General features: G+C 42.0%; 1 protein-coding gene across 7 annotated transcripts in view; it reads left to right on the forward strand.

Moving 5' to 3' along the window:
- The window catches only part of LOC139061054 (glutamine--fructose-6-phosphate aminotransferase [isomerizing] 2-like), a 91,872-nt gene extending 73,093 nt beyond the window's left edge, over positions 1-18,779 (forward strand). For all 7 annotated transcript variants that reach the window (XM_070540498.1, XM_070540519.1, XM_070540534.1 and 4 more), the window contains 7 exons: positions 1,892-2,012; positions 2,938-3,095; positions 4,192-4,306; positions 5,483-5,610; positions 6,124-6,276; positions 14,342-14,518; positions 18,170-18,779. In XM_070540498.1, the coding sequence (XP_070396599.1) occupies positions 1,892-2,012; positions 2,938-3,095; positions 4,192-4,306; positions 5,483-5,610; positions 6,124-6,276; positions 14,342-14,518; positions 18,170-18,214 (897 nt within the window). In that variant the 3' untranslated portion in view covers positions 18,215-18,779. The remainder of the gene's footprint in view (positions 1-1,891; positions 2,013-2,937; positions 3,096-4,191; positions 4,307-5,482; positions 5,611-6,123; positions 6,277-14,341; positions 14,519-18,169) is intronic.
- The last annotated feature ends 1,761 nt before the right edge of the window (positions 18,780-20,540 follow it).

Genomic DNA, 20,540 nt, shown 5'->3' on the forward strand with positions numbered 1-20,540 from the left:
CTGCTATAGAATGTTGAAAAGAATAGTTTCGACGCTACAAACATGAACCTAAGTTAGTTAACTCTAGAAAAGTAAGTAGAGTGCAATGAGCCTGATCACGTTTAGATGCACAACCACTGGGGTACAAACATTCGTCGAGTGTCGTACACCACAGGCCAAGGAGATAAGTCTCTCACTAGCGACATGCGCTGTGCACTGAAAGCGGGACACTCAAATATAAGGTGCTGAAGTGTCTCACAGCAGCCACAAGGTGTACACAATGGACTTGCCACTCATCCTTGTCTGTATAAACATTCGTGCACGTTCACGCAGCCAACTCTCAGCTTGAGTAGTTGTGCTCTAGCGTGATGAGGCAAGCCTCGACCGCGAACACGAGACGGGAACGTTCCATTTGCGACGCGCTGGTCTGGATGCTGGTTGAGTAGGCGGCGACGAATCAGCAGACGAGCGTCATCAAGCTTGCACAAAATTTCTGGGCAGTCACAGTTGTTATGAGCGCAGGTTGAAGCGAGCCGATCGGCCTCTTCATTTCCGGTGATTCCTACGTGTGAAGGTATCCATTGAGCAACGAGAGATACCTCACGTGATGAAAATTTTCTCGCAAAGTCAGTAATGCTGTGAACAGATTTAGGGCTAATGCTTTTCATACACAGTCCTGTAACATGCTGTCTAAAGAATGTTATTCCTTTAAGGATGGGGCATAAAATTGCCTGACGGAAATTTTTATTTTTCATCAAAATGTACAATATACATTGAAAATAAGAATATTCAATAAAAAAAGTATATTTTGCAGCAACATTTTCAGCAATAGGTTTTTTGCCTGTGGGAAATGCCAGGCATAACACTGAAAGTGTGCTTTCCCCAAGCCACCTCTGGCTTTGTGTGAAGCTTGCACCCTCAGTTCCTGTCTGACGTGAAACAGAGGTGTACTATCGCGCTCACTATGATCTACAACACACAACCGCTTTGCCACACGCTTTCGCGTTGCAGCTCATACTGAGCGCAGTAGTACATTGCATTTCCTCTGCATTACCTGTGCGATACCACTGCAGATGGGCATTTCGCATCAGTCGTTCTCCTCTGACTGTACATGCTTTCAAAAACAAAGCAAGTCATGTGCTAAACTCCTTCCTCTTTCCGCTCTAGTCCAAGAAATGACACTTGCTGCCTATCAGTCAGTGTTGGCCAAAGACCTTTAGCCAGAACCTTTTTACACAAAGCTGAAACTCTGCAGGAAAGAAATATTCTTCTGGTGAATTGCCACGTTTATAAAAGGCTGACTAGATAGTCTGTGAAGCCACAAGGCTGCGTCTTCAGATTCTACCAGCAGATTTACGAGGGCATCTGGGTGTGTCAGTGTTTCCTCAGAGTGAGCCTTAGTGGACCCATTGCGTCAAACAAAGTCCCCTCAGCTCATAATTTCATACGTGTGCGTTTGGTCAAATGAGTTGCTTCACCAGCAATGTCCATGTGATGTCTCTTAGGTTGTTTTTCACCCGTTGTGATTGCTTAGGGGCTATGGTGTCGGACTGCTGCTAAGGCCGAGGTCATGGGATCGGATTTCGGCCACGGCGGCCGCATTTCGATGGGGGATAAATGCAAAAACACCAGTGTACTCAGATTGAAGCGCACATTAAAGAACCCCGGGTAGTCCAAATTTCCAGAGTCCCCCACTGCAGTGCACCTCATAATCAGCTCGTGGTTTTGGCACGTAAAACCCCATAATTTATTTTTTTTTTATTGTTTGTGAGTATGTCTTACTTGTAATGGACAAAGCTTTAATTGCTTTCAAGTTGTTGAACATGTCTTTATATTTCTCAACTTAAGCATTTGGCCAAGTACAGTTTGCTTCATTATTTTTTTATCCCATTTTTGTTTTTCATATTTTCAGACAAGACAAATCTTGGAAGAGCTTACAGAGCTGCCTGTCATGGTAGAACTGGCCAGTGACTTTTTGGATCGCAATACACCTGTGTTCAGAGACGATGTCTGTTTCTTCATTTCCCAGTCTGGTACGTTCAATCAGTGCCTGTATTGCATGTTCTTGCACTGAAAAAGTTAATCTTGGGAAAAACTTGAAGGTGGTACATTGTGTTTGCCAAGATTGAAATTCCATGTGCAGTTCATTTAAGTAGGCCTGGCCTTTCACTTCAGCTTTTACTTTTACTTTTGGTTGTTTCAGAAAATTAAGTGGCTAATGGCCCCCTAGATTTGATGGGGCTTTTATATAGATAATTGTAAGTACAATTGTTCTTGAGTGATCATGAGCACTAAGATCAGTTTAGCACACACATTGCACAGCTGACATCTGTATGCTCTTGGTAAGACACTCGGATGCATTTAGGCAAGATGTACTTTTTTTTTTTCAGCCGCAACTTGTAATTTATTTTCAGTGCTGTCAGTCTCATTTCAAGATCATAGCAAGCAGGCATATGATTGTTCGATTTATACAAAAATTACAGAAGATTAGTAACGGTGTCCACACACTGAACATATAAGTGAAAGTACCAAGTATCTGCAAGTATCAAGAATCGGGCTTGGATTGCATGAATTGTTGTGTGCATGCAGTGATCATACTTGTGTTAACAAGGAAGCATTCACAGTTTGTAATACATTTTAGTGCATTTTAACAATGTTGCATGCAAGTAAATAAGTACATTGCAAAGCACAATAAATTTAGCTGTAATAAACATATAAGTGAAAGTTGAATAAATAGGGATGGGAAAACTACTTCTCTAATCATTTGTTACATCTAGTAGTGTAACGAAATGAGGCTGTGGTATTGTATTATTTATTGATGCATCTAAATGGTTTCACTGTCAAATGACATGGAGGAAGAAGAAAAAGTTGCTTACACTAGTACTGTCTGTTTGTATCTCGAAAGTGGCCAGGGAGCCTTTGATACTGATTCTTATACTTAGTTGTATTTCTCTCAAGGTGAGACTGCGGACACTCTCATGGCACTGCGCTACTGCAAGCAGCGTGGTGCCTTAATTGTTGGTGTTACCAACACTGTTGGGTCCAGCATCTGCCGTGAAAGCCATTGTGGTGTTCACATTAATGCAGGTCCAGAGATTGGTGTGGCCAGCACCAAGGTGAGGACACCTTCGCAATTGCTAGAGTTGTTGCACGAGGTGAAATCTTAGTGAGACTGGTCATGTTAACACTGTCCTTCAATTGGCTCTCGCTTGGTTTTATTCTCACCAGCCTTCAGCGCAAATATGTAGTTGCATTTCGTCTTACAATTAGCTCTGTAGGTTCTTCTGCTACAAGACTTTGTCATGCCATAAGTTCATGGCCATTGCCTTTGCTTTACCTATCTGGATTTTTTCTGTCTTACAGCACTGTAACTAAACTGCCAATACTAATCGGATTGGAACTGAAGGGTTGACCAAGTTTTATTCAGCAAGCTGGTGCAAGAAGTCACTGGGAATGTACAGTAGTAAAATGCAGATATGGGGCATACACAGAGCATGAAATTGACATCCCTCTTATCTGTGAATCAGTGGTTGCCTTTTAGTGAATTGGGGCACGCGATTATATTTCACTGAACATTTTCTCATTAGCTCTGGTCTTTTCATGGTTTTTTGATCCCGTAGGTTTACTTTTAATGAGCCGGCATCTTTTGGGTTTAGAAAAAGACTTTGAGAGTTTATAGGAGATTTAGAAATTTTCTGAAAAAAAGATGAGCCGATGGTAAAACTGCAGCATGGCTCCAAGAGAAAAAAAAAAGTAAATCTAGTCATGATCGCAATAGGTGAACTATTCGCTGAACAAGTTCTGTAATGTGGAGGAAGATTTATGATAAGAAAAGTTGGCATTCATCTGCAATAGCACGAAGCTATGAAAGAAACCCACATGGATTCCTCACAGATAGCTTTGCAGTTCAAGAAGTATTCATCCTGGCCCAAATATCAAACCCAGAACCACTACCTTTCCAAGGCCTGTGCCAACTGGGCTGACCAGAAGGCTTGCAGATGGAAGGACAAGGGTGAATCAACTTGACAATAACTTTAAGTGCTAGAAATTGCTTAACCAAACTAGTTCAATGGAAAATATTTGCAAATGGAAGGTAATTTATCATTTTTATCTGAGAAACAAATCCCCCTTTTTTTTCTGCTTTTACCAACCCTGAATGGGTGAATTCTGTACAGGAGTTTTTTTTTTTTGTGCCTTTCATTTTTGCAACAGGCATACACTAGCCAATTCATCTCTCTTGTGATGTTCTCCCTGATGATGTGCGAGGATCGCATTTCCATGCAACCTCGACGCAGTGAGATTATTCAAGGGCTTCACAGGCTTCCAGGTATATTGCCCTTCTTTCTCTTTTTATCTTCAGCGACTATTTTGCACTGGTATGTGTCCTAGTCCTCAAGTCATATAATCAAGAGTAGTTGCACAAACAAAGCATTGGCTACTGGAGAAGTTAGCATGCACAAATTATGTTTAGTCATGTGGCTTCGTCATGTAGCTTCTTGGCAGCTGCATGTAGCATATGGTTCACGCAAGGAAATCCTCAGTCCAGTTTTGTAGCCTTGTAGAGAAAACAAACGCATTTCTTGTTCACATAATTCATGTTTTAAATATCCAAGTTTCTATAATGTGCAGGGGAAAACAAAACACAATTCCTTCATATACTGCTTGTCTTTTCCCTAAATACCACATACTCATTACATGCGACTGTCACCTTGCCCCACGTTACACTTGCACTGAAGCAATAAACAAAACATACTATTAAGATTAGCTTGTAAATAAAGTCAGTAAAAAACCTTGAAAAATTGCTTTGTTAGTGTTGCCATTGTAATTAATCTTTTTTAATGAGGGCAGTTCATTGTTAATTTTGTTTCATAAGTGTTGCTATAATGCATTTTTTTTTTTGTGGTTTTATGTATATATGAGAATAGCTGGATTTTTTGCTTGACGTTTTGAAACTGCAAAGCAGAATTGACAAGCTGTCATACACTAGGAAAATTCTTTAAAGGGCAAACTGACATCCACCCAATTTGTTGCACTAAGCCACAAAGGAAACCCGGACGGGTTTCATATGGCATTTTGAGGGATCATGTTAGAGCACTCTGCAAGCACTCCAAAGGTCATGTAGAAGAGCAACTGAACGTTACTGCAAACATATGCATGGTCCACTGATAAGGATGAGGAATCGTCGTTTACATGCCCTGCTATTCGTGTAATACAGCACTAAATCTGCTTTTCACTACCTTCGTAGCATGGCCAGAGCACTCTAAAACGACCACTCGAATGTGCCAATAGAAGGGAAGCTTCACAGTTTAAGAAAAATTCATTCTTGAACTTGTAGCATGAAGCCTTTGTAGCTTTGTGCTACAAGTCAAGTGGGTGTTAATTCCCTTTTCATGAACTTTCCTCCACCTAGCGGGCTTCAGTGGAAGTGATTTACCATAGCAAACAAACATCATGATGACAAACTAATGTTCTCCACCATTTTGTTCAATATTAATGCTTTTAGACCAGATAAAGGAGGTGCTCAAGCTGGATGATGAGGTGAAGGAGCTTGCCCAACACCTCTACCAACAGAAGTCCCTCTTGGTCATGGGCAGGGGCTACAACCACGCCACATGCTTGGAAGGTGCCCTGGTCAGTCCCCTTCTGGCAAAGTAGCCTTCCAGTCCATTTAATAAAACAGATGCCTGTGTTAAGTGGCTTGCACCGATTTGTTGTACCCTACTCATTGCAGCCAGCACTATACTATATCACTCCCTGTGTAGAAGGTTGACTAAATTGCTTCGTTGATCGCACGGCTTATTTCGTTCTACATAATTTGAGAACAAATGCTACTGTGGTTTAAAATTAGAGCAGAAGCTTCTCAGATTGTAAGATTTGCATTTTCTCTAGCTATAACGATGGTATAAAAATTGATGCTTTCACTGCTGTTATGCTGTGTGCACTGTACATGGGGGCTCGGTGGTAGTGAAAGGGGCTTTTTGTGTCTGGCCATTCTCCTGTTTAGTCATTTCAAGGTCAGCCTCCACAGCTAGCGATGAGATTGCGCAATGTTGAAATGAGGCTTGCAGAAGGCCTGCAAGTAGGCTGTTGGTAGCAGATATCAGCCTGGTCATAACAATTGCACATATGTGTGTATAATTTCAGAAAATCAAAGAGCTGACATACATGCATTCCGAAGGCATCCTCGCTGGGGAGCTAAAGCATGGCCCTCTAGCCCTAGTCGACAAGGCCATGCCAGTCATAATGGTGCTTACACGGGACCCTGTATTCCCCAAGTGTATGAATGCCATGCAGCAGGTAAGTTTACACTATCAGAATAGCTTCATAAATAAATGATACACCTCTCTCATGGATTTCTCAGGGTTAATGGTTGATGTATTCAGTCTATAGAAAACATCATATGTGCTCATTTTTGAAAGCATCACCATATAGCTGCCAATGAAACGCAGATATCACCAGAAGGTACTGTAATGGGACATCTGTATTTCGCTTGTTCAAAAAAACGTTTTGCGCTTACTGCTGCACTGTTCTTGCTAAAGTTTCGCAAAAAGATTGCATTTTGTAGTCAATGTCATTCAGTGTAACACTTGATACAGTCAGTTGCCTGGTTTTTAAGAAAAAAAATTCAAAATTGCCTTTGTTTACGGGCATGCAAGCTTCTGCCTAGCATAAACATGTTGCCTCCTGTCAGCAGCTGCAGAAAGCAGCCATTCAGGGAGGGCTGTCGCGTGTTCCTGGGGAGTGGGCAGCACAGGCCAACTGTACCTGCACTGCTACTTTCTGCAGCTGCAGGCAGGCAGCGACACAAGTTTATTCTGGCGCTGACTTCGTAGCAGCAATTTTTCTCATAGACTAAAGCAGTTTCTCATTCTTTTCTTTTAAAAAATACACAATTAACTCTGCAGAATGTTACACTTAACAACGTAGACTCCAAAATGCAATCTTCTTGGGAAATTAGAGCAAGAACAGTGCGGCGGTAGATGCAAAATATTTTTTAGACTGTTTTAAGCAAAATATGGATGCGCCTGTACAATAATCTTTCTGCAATCAATAATAATAAAAAAAAGAGCTCGTAAGCTTTCATATAAATGGGATATTCCCTGGAAAAAGACAAAAAAAAAACACCTAAGTGTGGTCGAGTAACTGCAAGGTACACCAAATTAAAAGCAGAAAAATGCTGAACTATAGTTAAATTCTGCCATTTCGAAATTTTCAAACTCGTCATGTTTGAACCTCTGATAATGCTGCTTATGTATACATAATTGGTCTCACCGCTAATATAATTTCTTCAACTGTTGAAATATTTATAGTATGTAATATGTTTGTACTACCTAAAGGCTCTTTATTAACCAGTCATACGGCACTAAAAAACAGCAGCTTATTTGACATTAGTGTAGCTGGTCCTTTGCAGTATAATTTTTAAGGCAACTAGTTGAGCTACCCAAAAGTTCATAGATGTCCTTGTTTAGTCTAAATTGTCTACAATTTTCATGTAGTTTGCTATGTCCGAGTGCAGCTGTAGCTCAGCTGCACAGATTTTCAAGTATGGGCTCAGCACTGTTCTTATTTCTTGCTTCATGCACATCTGTGCATAGTCGTGAACCAGTTTAGCCCATGAGAAAGTTAATCTATGCTAAATTGCAGGAAATCATGTATTCAAAACTACAGTATCCTGTGCATTTCAGGATACAGTATCATGCATTTCAGGTTTGTGTGTTTACTTGCTAAGTAAGTGTCAGAACTGTTTATGCAACATGTTAAAATGGCATGAGTGAATAGTTACTTTACATTGAAGTAAAGAAGTAGCTTTGAAATTTGTTGGCTGCTAGGCCTCATAATTGTGCTAATCAGGGACAAATTAATTGTGAAAAGGACAATGCAAGTGCACACACGCCAAACGCAAAACTTTAATTGATAAATTTCACATGAAAGGAAAAAAGTGTCATCTGCCTGAATGGTAGCACGAAGCTACAAAGGATACCCATACAGGTTTCTCAGAAAGAAAGCCTCGCTGTTTAAGAAGAATTTGTCCTGGTTCAGGTGGATGAGTTATTCCCTTTCATGTACTTTCATCCACCTTGCTGGCTGCTGCAGAACTCATTTGCTAATGGATGCAATTAAGTATCCCCTACGAAGCGGTGTATCACAAATTATAATCAAGCAGACTGATATGTCCCCTATTCCAAGCACAATTTTCCACTTTTGCTATTTTGGTTTAAATACTATTTGCAAACAATTTGTGTTAATCCCATGGTATGTTTATATAGATGAACACTCATTTAACTGATCAAGCTGTTCAGCCCTAGAGAGTGCAGTAAAGAAAATATGAGCAAAAATAGCACATGTTCATTGCTACAAAAATATTAAAGGAACCCTGCAACACTCATTTTTTCAGGGGCCCTAAAACACTTTCCTAAATAATCATGGAATGACATCAAAATAAATAGCCTCACGGATCTTCTGCCATAAAAAAAATTCACCGGTGCTTACGATACATCCTAATGCGAAATTTGAGTGCAGCTCTATATGTGTTTTCATTTCGCAATATATTGGCGGATGCAGGCAATCTGTCTCATGCGGCATGTGCAAACAGACCGGAATGGGGCACGACTGCCTCACTAATCGGGAGATTGCGAGAGGCAGCGCGTGGGCGCGATTCACACCAGCCACCACAGACAGACCTCCACTCATGCAGCGCTTTGTTTTCCCATATATGGTATCGGTGGACGCACTCGCCACATACCTTATCGATAGTGTCATCGGTGAACATACGATGCGTGCTACTACCCACCGTGGTTGCTTAGTGGCTATGGTGCTGGGCTGATGAGCACGAGGTCGCAGGATCGAATCCCAGCCACAGCAGCTGCATATTGATGGGGGCGAAATACGACAACATCCATATACTTAGGTTTAGCTGCACATTAAACCCAAGATAGTCAAAATTTCCAGTCCCCCACTAAGGCGTTCCTCAAAATCAGGTCGTGGTTTTGGCACGTAAAACCCCATAATTTAATTTTTAATCCAACGACGTGCACTACTCTGGTGCCATCTCATAGTGATTGTCACCGCAGAACATGTCTTGCATGGCACTGCACTTTTCTTCTCGCGCTTTCACCATACCCTCCTCCTCTGCATTCCTTCTCATGCTGTCTTCGCTATCGCCGTCTTTCATCCCCCGCTGTGCTCCACGTTTGCTCATTCATCCTTCAGTGTGCTTGTTCGCTCGGTTACGCCAAGGTATGCCGATGCTCAATGCAGGAACGGGTGCCTGAGAAGTGCGTTTTGAAATTGTTCGAATCCTTCAAGCACAAGTGAATGAATGAGAAGAAAGGGGTTAACCGAGGGGCCCGATCTTCATTAATTATATCATGAGAAGCCAACAAACAATGACACCAAAGACAACATAGGGGAAATTACTTGTACTTACCAGTTGAATGAAAGAAAATTATAAATTAACAGAAATGAAAGTGGATGAAAGAACAACTTGCCGCAGGTGCGGAATGATCCAATGTCTTTGCATTACATAGCAGAATCGGTTTCCAGCAGAGCATTCTGACACGGACAGGAAGAGACGATGACACATGCTGGACTATCAGTTGAATGTTTATTATTGATTTCCTACACTTTTTATAGCACAACATAGCCAATGCCTCTTTCTGTGTGTGTGTCATGCCGATTATCCAACTCCTTAGGTTGAAATACCGTCTTTGCGCAAGTAGCTCTTTCCTTTTTCTGTTAGTAATATTGATGGTGTACTGATGCAAGATTTCCCGCTTCTGTCAATTGCCATGGCTTCTAATATCTCACGCGTCAGCTTGTCTTTACCTTTTCGTAAAACATTTATGTCGTGAAATTGAATGGTGCAATGGTGCTGGCGATAATGAAAAGCATGATACCCAGTGGAGATTCCTTCCAAAGATGCTGCATGCTCTCTTGTTCTGTCATTGATATACCTGCCTGTTTGTCCTATATATCGTTGGCCACATGACAACAGTATATCATATATCACCCCTTTTACAGATGGTGTGCTTCTTCTTGTGGTTTATTGTGCACTGCTTATTTCACTGGCCATTATTGACTCGTGCGCACATTGCTCGGCACCAAACAAGGCCTATTCAGACTACCGTGATGCCTTCCTTTCCGGCTGTCTTCTTTAGCTTGTGGGTTAGGCGGTGTACATAAGGCACAACGGCGACCTTCTTCCTTTCTGCAAAATGTTTGCTTCTTGTTGAATCTTGTTGTTCTAGAGTTTCGTATTCTTTAGTAATCCTTCGGCAACCGCTGTAAGCAGGCCTTTGGGATAGCCAGCATTGTTGAGCCTGGTTACCTGGTGCATGAATCTCTCTTCCATTACGTGATGACATGACTTCTTTAGAGCGGCCTGTAGCACTGTGCTCACAATGGCTTGTTTTACATTCTTGGAATGTCGGAAACGTATGGCAGGAACCTATTGCAAGAGCGGGTTTCGTACTTCCAGCATGTGTGCATGCTGCTTTTTGAAGGTGATGACCAAATCAAGATACCCAATTCTTTTTCTTTCTGGCATTTTAAAGGTCAAGTTTAAATCCAGACATGCTTCATGGAAAGTGGTCAGGACACCTTCTCTACATTTGTTCAGCTCTAGCTTGTCGGCTGTATTGCAAAACACGTGGAAATCTTCCACGTAGCGAAAAATTGCTAGAGTGTGGTTGTCTTTTAAGGCATCCTCAATTCTTCTGCCCACTGCCGCGAGGAAAAGGTCACACAAGTACGATGCGACTCGTATGCCGATGCACACTCCGTTTCTCTGAATGTAGTGCTGTTCTCCAACACAGATCACAGTTGCATTGAGATAGGACGATAGAAGTTCGAGGAAGGTGTCCACGGAAATGCCAGCATTATTCTGGAATGGTATAATGCCTTTCGCCTCTATTGCTGCTCGTAGCACCACCAGCATACCTGAATGGGGGACAGAGTAATACATGTCTTGAATGTCGACAGAAAAAGCTGCTGATATCCCCGAATCATGAGAATGAAGGTAACATATCACAGCTTCCGAGTTTTCGATCCTGTATGGATCATGGACGTTGAGTCGCGACAACTGCATTGACAGATACATTGAAACTTGTGCCTGCCACATGTTCCTTTCCGGCAAGAGAATGTTTAAAGGGAATGTTTTCTTTGTGGGTTTTCGCAGTAAAAATGCAGAAAGAGTATTACCTTTCGAGTTCTTGACGTGTGCATAGGTGGCCCTGGTTCACATGGCTTAGAACATGCATTACATTCTTTTTTGCTTCAATTAACCACCGAACTTCCACAGGGACGCCTTTCTTCAAGGCCTCGCTGGCTTTTCTGCTATAGATGTCACCTTCGACTACGACGAAGCCTCCCTCTTTATCGGCGAGGCACAGTTTTAGACCTTTGTCTTTAAGTTTGCGCACGGCAGATGTGTGCACGAAAGCTGTACGCAGCCTAACCCACAAGCTAAAGAAGGCAGCCGGAAAGGAAAGCGTCACGGTAGCCTTAATAGGCCTTGTTTGGTGCTGAGCAATGTGCGCACGAGTCAATAATGGCCAGCGAAATAAGCAGTGCACAATAAACCACAAGAAGAAGCACACTACCTGCAAAACAGTGGTGATATATGATACACCGTTGTCATGTGGCCGACGATATATAGGACAAACGGTCAGGTGTATCAATGACAGGGCAAGAGAGCATGCAGCATCTTTGGAAGGAATCTCCACTGGGCATCTCGCTTTTCATTATCGCCAGCACCATTGCACCATTCAATTTCACGACATAAAAGTTTTACGAAAAGGTAAAGACAAGCTGACGCGTGAGATATTAGAAGCCATGGCAATTGACAGAAGCGGGAAATCTTGCATCAGTATACCACCAATATTACTAACAGAAAAAGGAAAGGGCTACTTGCGCAAAGACGATATTTCAACCTAAGGAGTCGGATAATTGACATGACACACACACACAGAAAGAGGCATTGGCAATGTTGTGGTATAAAAAGTGTAGGAAATCAATAATAAACATTCAACTGATAGTCCAGCATGTGTCATCGTCTCTTCCTGTCCGTGTCGGAACATTCTGCTGGAAACCAATTCTGCTATGTACAACCAACGAGCTCAGGCAAGCACTATTCTTTGCATTATGCATGTGATGCTTCACCAATTGAGCTACTGCAACACTGTTTTTCTGTCCACTTTCTTGTGTATTTATGTTTTACTACTAGAACGAACCGTGGGGGTGTTGGCCAGTACCACCACTCACAAACTTGCCACCAAGGTTTCTGAGTGGTGACGCTGGCTAACACTCCCAGGGTTAGTTCTAGTAGCAAAACATTAATACCCAAGAAAGTGGATGGGAGAACGGCGCTGCGGTAGCTCAATTGGTAGAGCATCACACACGAAATGCGAAGACATGGGATCATTCCCCACCTGCGGCAAGTTGTCTTTTCATCCACTTTCATTTCCTTTAATTCAATTAGTGAGTACAAGTAATTTCCACTATGTTGTCATTGGTGTCATTGTTTGTTGGCTTCTTATGATAAGCACAAGTGAAGTTAGACATAGTTATTGGACCAATCAGTGGCTTTCTCTCTCCCTTCACTTGCATTAGTGCACTGGAAGCTGCACAGGGGAGACGGCAAGGAGGCACAACGGAGCAATGCCCCGCTGAAAGATTTAACGCGAGATGGCTCATGGCCGTGGTATTTACACTGCGCTTTTAATCTTGGAAGCCACGTGCAGCAGACATAGCAATGCGCAACTGTCGTGTTTAAGCTGACAGTGCAAGATGAAATGGTTTTCTGTCTTTTTGAAATTGCAGAGATATATATTTCAAACTTATTCAACTCAAATTTGTAATAATTGCATTATTCAGAATGCTCTCGTGGTCACAAAATTGGATTATAGCTATTGTGGATCCAGCTGCTTGCGATGCGCTGCGTGACTACATTGCAGAAATGAGAGCACGGTATTTTTTTTTTTCACGTTTTTGATGCGAGATTGTAAATTCCCTGCTGCGTGCGACACAATAATACTTGGCTCACATGTTCACAGGAGCCTCGTTAACAGATCGGCAACATTTTCTTACTATGTTCAAAAAGGGCTTCAGGGCCATGGTAATTAATGCTCTCGTGAAAACTTAAGCCTAGTGTTATTCCAGTGCATGCAGCAGCAAGCCTTCAGTATTACCCAGAGACTGCCTTCTTTTCCCTTGAACTCATTGAAATCCTCTTGTCGTGTTTATTGTGAAGCATCAGTAACCCACAATTGACTGTTTACAACCAAATGAAGCCAGGAAAAGCATGGAGGAATTTATTTATGCGTCATTAAAATGTAGAAATAAGGAAGAGAGAAATTCAGGTGGATGAAAGGACAAGTTGCCACAGGTGGGAGATGAATCCACATGTTCTGCATTACATGTGCGGTGCTTTACCATTGAGCTACCATGGTGGCCATCTCCCTTTGCACTTTCTTTGGTATTTGTGTATTTGTACTGGGTCTAGCCCTATTATTGTTATCCACAGCCACTCACAGCTGTGAGTGGTGCTTTTTGCTTCTCATGATGTCTGAATAAGTCCGGAAAAAGTGTACAGGAACATGTGAAAAAAAAACTGCCAGTGGTTTTATTAAGTCAGAGAAAAGAGCAGGCAGTCTTTTGAGTGATATTGTAGGTTCACAGCTGTGTGTACAGGAATTATCTTTGGCTCTGGTGCTCATGACAGCATTGTCTAATGACTAAGCAGATTTGTTTACCTCTTCCAAGAAGTTTAGCAGGGGAGGGTATCCTTTAAGAAACTGCAGTCACTTAGATTACGTATGAATTACTGTTTGTGAGAAAAAAAATTCCGGAATGGCTCCGGTGGTGGCTGTCCAGGAAATACTTTTAAAACAATCAACACTTGTTTTGAACGCTAACTTCTGTTCTGAAATTTGATGTTATGTAATGTCGGTTAAACAGACTTCTAACAGCTGTCTCGTAGGACTGAATAGCATCTCTTGTTGTCAGCAAGTCTCCTTTGCTATTAATGTGCCATGCAACAAAGGCTGCCCTTTCGCAGCCTACAATAATTCGGTTACTTAGCAGTAAAATACCCACTACGACCATAGAGTCAACAGAAACACATTTCTGCTCCTGATAATAGTTGGTCTTATTATTGTCAAATTCTTTGTTTTGTAACTTTAATGTTAAAGATATATAGTATATGTCTCTATTATATCTGGAATTAGTTTTTTTTAGTTATTTAAGGACACTTTTGATGATGGATGTACACATTGATGAAAGTGTTAATGGCATTTATCGGACACACATGTGCAACATCCATTGGCACGTTTTGCTTCATGCTGATCGTGTGTGCATATCGCAGGTGATTGCACGTGATGGACGGCCTATTGTAATTTGTGAAAAAGGTGATGAAGAGACAAAGAAGATGGCCTTCAAGTATCTCGAAGTACCTCACACAGTGGACTGCTTGCAAGGCGTATTGACTGTTATCCCACTTCAGCTTATGTCTTACCACATTGCTGTGCTCAAAGGTTGCAATGTGAGTGTCTTTGTCATCCATATGTCTTCTTTTGATGCTAGAGATTTAGGGGCCCCTTTGTTACTTTGCTTCTGCATCTTTAGTTCATCTTACACCATACATACGTTAATTTCTGCCTGCTAACAGATGGACTTCAGGTGAAACATGGGTAGAGGAATTTTTTCTGTAAGCTTGAAGTTCCAGATTTGACAGCAGTCGCAGCAGCCATGTTTTGATGGGGGTGAAATGCAAACACTTGCGTACTTAGATTTAGGTGCGCAATAAAGAAACCCTCGTGTACTTAGATTTAGGTGCACAATAAAGAAACCCACCCCCACTACTTCATGCCTCATAAATCATATTGTGATTCTGGCATGTAACAACCCAGAATTAAATTTTTTAGTTTTAATTGAGTGATGTTGAAAATTTAGTGCTGGAAAGGATGAGGACAAAGGAAGAACACACCACGAGTGCTTAAACGGAACTTTTAACTGTGTTTAAAGTTTAACATTAACTGAGTTTTTGGCACTTATTACAGCTGGAAACAGTTGTCTTATGCTGAGTTAATGGTTGCAGTACTGGGAATTTTGACTTGGCTAATATGACTTCTCTTATATTGTAAAAGACATGACAAGATGTATTGCTCCCTATAGCTTACATAGAAATTGTTTAAATCTTGGCCATATTTTGAGTGCATCATGGTCAGGGGTGCCACTTCTAGTGCGTGCCGTATACACTGCTATAGCATCACTGGCAATGTACACTTACTTTCTGCCATTTTGCCATCACATGACTCTCATCATGAGGCCACTGGTTTGATTACTAGCTGGGGCAGCTACATTTCATTGGTGGCAGAATATGCAAAAAGACTTCTGTACTTACTATTTTTTATTTACACAAGCATTATTTAGAACCGCATGGCATAATTTTTTATGTGATTGACACACGGTGGTAGGATGTGGTCATTGTTTTAATGCCCCCACCCCCTCCCATAGAAACTGTGTTGTGGCTGTTTTTTGGCTAAAAATTGAGAAAAAAAAGGCTCTCATCATGCCTTTGTGCATGCAATAGTGTACTGCCTACATGTAGCCAACCATGTGGTTTAATCGGCCAACAATCTCGCACACTGTGTTATTTCAAACTAATATGTATTTAGAAGTAGAACTTCGCACTGTAATTGCTTCATCGCGAGTAGATTTTGATATACTATTTTAGTTTCAAAAGTATACAGTAGACTGTTAATTCAACTGTGGTGAACTCGATTTTTTGGTTGAATCAATTTCAATCAATTCCAGCGGAAGGTCTCAGCCAGTGCTCATGCATTTCTATGGGCCCAACTTTCATTATTTCAATCTTAAACTTGGCCTTAACCTGATAATTCGAACTTGACCAGTCGGTAAGGACGCGCATGAACCTTTTGGTGACCCCAATAGTGGCCCCTTTAGTGGTGGCATCAGTCTCGGCAGAGCTTAAGGGGCAGTGAATGCATTGAACGCACATCAATCTTCCGTCGTAAACACCTTTTTTCAGCCTGCCCTAGGAAGATTTGCAAGCAGTAACCATAGCTCACAATGTCCGATTTCGGCGTTTACCCAATTCTAACATGCATCTTTCCTTTTTTGAGATAATTGGACTGAAAATCGCCTGCATGTTTGCAAACGAATACAAAACCCAAACCGCCTTCGCAGCTTTTATATGCATAACACTGGTGCATAACATTGGTGTATTGTGGTAAAGCCGACTTTAAGAGCTGTGCAAGACAAAGTAGACCCATGCCCATTTTTCTTGCTAAAGAAATCAGGTGCGTGTTAAATTTCTGCTTTGTTTAGCTTGAATGTAATTTCTATGTTACATGGACACATGGTTACTTTGGACCCATAGACAGTTGGCATGCTTGATTCAGGGGCGGATTAGTATCGGGCAAATACTAGCGGTGTGCTTTGGCATTTCTTCTGCGTCTTGTTTAATTCGACCCACCGGATAATTCTATCACTTTCGTCAGTCCCGTCATGGTTGAATTAACAGAAGTCGATTGTATTATCAATGCAATATGTTTGCACTCTGGTCATTGCTGTTGCTTGGCAATACCCTGCAAGCATGACACAGGCACACTGCAGCGTTTTCTTCATACAGGTATCCCCATTTTGGTGGCAGGGCAAGCTTTCATCATGTCACATCTTTGCTCACAAAAAAATGTGCCATGTGGGTCAGCCTTTAAAGAACTCTAGGTGGTCAAAATCAACCTATAACCACCCGCTATATTCCCTTGAAGCACAACGTTCTCAATGATGGACAGCTGGCAACTTCATTGGTGCTCGTGTGAACTGCTGTGAGTCGGGACTCAATAACGCAAATGTGCTTGACAAGTACTCGTGAATGCTTTATTTTTGTTTACCGCTTTAAAGTTATCTGCAATCATGTTTCACTATATGTTCAGATAAAGTGCACTTGTGTTATATTCACATCTGTGAAGCTTAAGAAATGTAACAACAAACGTGTAGCAAGATCGAAGCTCAATGATCAGTGAAATCATGCCTAACTTAGCCTTGGCTTCTTTCATGGTGATCCCCTGTGGTGCACATTCTCAATAGTGCATAGTGCTTCCATGCCATAAAGTTTATTTCAAACCGTGTGGTGAGCTCCAGTGTGGAGGAATGCCTACAGGTGCCTGCATATGTATGTGCTAAAATGAGTTTGTAAGTTGGCATTCAAAATGACTCTATCTCAACACAAGCCTCCTTTGAGCACATGGAAGAGACTCCGCTCAAAGAAATGGCCATGTGCCGAGGGATTAGCGAGCATTGTCCACTTGCATACCGACTGAAGTTAGCTAGCCAAGCCAGCATAATAAGCCCACGCCAAGCTGACATTATCATGCAGCTCTGGTAGCACCTGCTGTAATCATTGTCACCAGCATCTTCATGATTGACATGTTTCTCACTGGGTGTTTCAACGAATGTTTTAAGTGTTATTTAATAATGGGTTTTTAGAGGTAGGAGTATGGTTTCTTCTTGTGCATAATGCAAGTGGTAGCAGACAACAAAGGACAGGTGAGATGTGGTAATTAATGGACTAATTAATTAAGATCACTTCATTAACTTTTGAACCACTATTATATTTAGATGACTCATTGCAATTGAAAATTGCTGAAAGTTTGCATGGATATAATGATAATCTAGGGGTGTCAAGAGGCTTTCCTGTTTGATTCATGATGTCCTCTGACTGGAGACCCAAATATGTCTATTTCAGGATTTGTTTTCAGCAGATGGGTAAAAGTTAATTGAAATTACGATTATCAAGTTTACAAATATTGTATGTACATGCGTAAGCACAATATGTAAGTAGTGCACATGCATAGCAGATAAACATGGAGTTCTGCACTAAATTTTGAAGCTCTCTGCTTCCCATACTCAAGAATTCAGATTAAGCAAGTGCACTTATATTACAGGCAGCAGATGACAGCATTTTGTTGCCCAGCAGCTGTGCTCTGAAGATTGTTGAGAACCTGTCATAGTATTTCTGGCTGCTACACTGGTATCCAGTGGGTCACATGCTGTAGAGATATGTATATAGCCCTTTGCTTTCCTTTAGTACAGGACAACCTGGACAGCGGGTTGATTTTTTACCACCTTGGGAATGTTAAGTTAGACACATCCAACTCTTTCCCTGCAGGTGGACTGCCCCCGAAACTTGGCGAAGTCGGTCACTGTGGAGTAAACTCTGCAAGAGCCGCTTGCTGGCTGCCACACCTTTGATGCAAGGCTTCGAGTAATTGAAATTGAATTGTGCATATAACTGTACCGTTTGTACACATCTTCTGTCAATGAAGCTTGGCGTATACTTTGATATTCTGATACCAGCAAGCCTGTGGGCTTATCGTACGAATGAGGCAATGCAAATAACAGCTGTGATTCTGTATTTTAGAATGAAGCCCCGGTGAGTCTGTTCTGGACTTTCGTAGTTTTGGACATTATTGCGATGTGGAAGAAACTTTTTTAATATTTTATCTTTCCAGTCTCTCTTCACCGCTATGTCTTAAACCTTGCTTTTATATTGCTAGGCATTCAAAATTCTAGCTTTTTACTGTTATGTCTACAAGAACACAATGTAATCTGGATTTTCTTTTTTTTTTTTGCTTGTTCTTGTATATATGTCAGTTTCAGTGTATTTGTGCATTTGTTTTAGCCAGTGATTTGGAGTATGCACATTGCATGCAATTGGTCTTAGATAAGCTGTAAATGAGTTTCTTTACACTTGCTTTAATAAAAGCTTTTCATCTGTGCCTGTGCAGTGAGTTTGTTGCTGAAAGCTGGTTCATGTTAAAGGCCAGGCTTACTCAGCTTCGCGGGATACTTTTTAGAAGGGATGTACTTTATGCGAAGCATATTACGAGAGCTCAACCCAGCTCCTCAGGCGCGGCGGTGTCGCCTTCAATACCACGTGACACCGTGACGTCACGACAGAGGATCGAGAAACGAGGCTCCAACTCGCGCCGTCGCTCGCGGCGTCGCGGCGGTATATAACCAGCTGCTCTTGCCTCTGCTAGACACTCACGAGGTGACATGCCTCCTGGAGACAGAGCTGCTCGTTGGAATGAGAAGCGAAGGTTGCGGCGTGCTACAGAGACTAATTTTCTAGGTGGCTTTGGCTCAACTCTTGCAAGATGGGCTGGGTGGGAATCGAACCAGGGTCTCCGGAGTGTGAGACGGAGACGCTACCACTGAGCCACGAGTACGATGCTTCAAAGCGGTACAAAAGCGCCTCTAGTGAATGCGGTGTTGCCTTAGAAACGAGCTGTTTCTAAGGCTCAGGCGTGCGTCGCTTGCTCAGGCGCACATTTCGTTGCCGCGCCGAACGCTGCGTTGCTCGACGCTCACCACGTCCAATGCGGGGCGCGTAGTCGCTGCGCCGTAGCCCATTGTCTTGGTGGGTCGACGGGAACGCTGTCGCGTTCCACTCTTGAAGGCGAAGCAGAGTAACGCATGAGTTGTTTCTTCGTCTAGCCGAACCAAATATAGCCAAGCAACAGCAGTTCACCAGGCTAAACAGTGGTTCAACAACTAAAATAAAGGCTAGTATGCTTCGCATCCTGGGCTTAACCTTAGCTAAGCCACGGCCATTTTAATTTACATAAATAAAATCGTGTGCCATCAAAAAAAAAAGGTTTATTGAAACCTATGCAGAATTCATTAACTCCTTCCATGCCATGGACGAGTTGGGTTCGTACACATGTTTGTAGTAAAAACGGCCAAGGACGAGTTCAGCTCGTTGAAGGTACTTGATTTTCTAGCACTTTCAGGGACGAGCTAGTTTCATCCCGGTACTTTTTCATGCTTCTGGTAGATGGCAGCACACCATCCATGGGGGCAGTGCAAGCAGGTGCAAGTTTATTCTAGTGGAGGAAGTAAAACTTGTTGGGAACTGGGGTCCTTAAAAATAATTTGGCCATTATTGGTCAGAATTTGAGATAATAGTGTGGCATGGAAGCGGTAATAAATGCAGACCTGGCTGACTGGAAAACGAATGATTGTTTGCCAGCTACAGTGACTGCTTATGATGGGGAGCAGAATGCCAAATTTCTGCGCACCAAGATTTTGAAGTGCAGGTAGTCAGAATTATTCTGGGGCCTTCTAATCAACGCATTATTTCATAGCATGCATGTAGTCATGGGGCGTAAAAAATGTATTGCTCAATAAATTGGAAGATGACTTGTTCATTTACAAACATTTGCACCACCATGATAGAAAGTTGCTTGTATAATAAGTGTAATAGTGATTGCTTGTGAAAATTTTACAATTTAGTTGCTTGCATGACTACTATTTTCCACCTTGCTACTGCTGGTACTGCTGCTCTTGTGGCCTCGTTAGTGTGTGTGCCTAATGAGTTTGCATGAACAATTAGATGTTTGCATTACGTCATGCAAACTCTTTCACACACACTCGCACATGCTCGTATGCACACACGGACAAACAGAGACAGAACATTTGAAACTGCCATTGAGAAACGACAATGCAAGAGAACCAGTGGACTCATTTAAGATAAT

The sequence above is a fragment of the Dermacentor albipictus genome, chromosome 1, assembly GCF_038994185.2.
Source record: "Dermacentor albipictus isolate Rhodes 1998 colony chromosome 1, USDA_Dalb.pri_finalv2, whole genome shotgun sequence".
In the NCBI taxonomy this organism is placed as follows: domain Eukaryota; kingdom Metazoa; phylum Arthropoda; class Arachnida; order Ixodida; family Ixodidae; genus Dermacentor; species Dermacentor albipictus.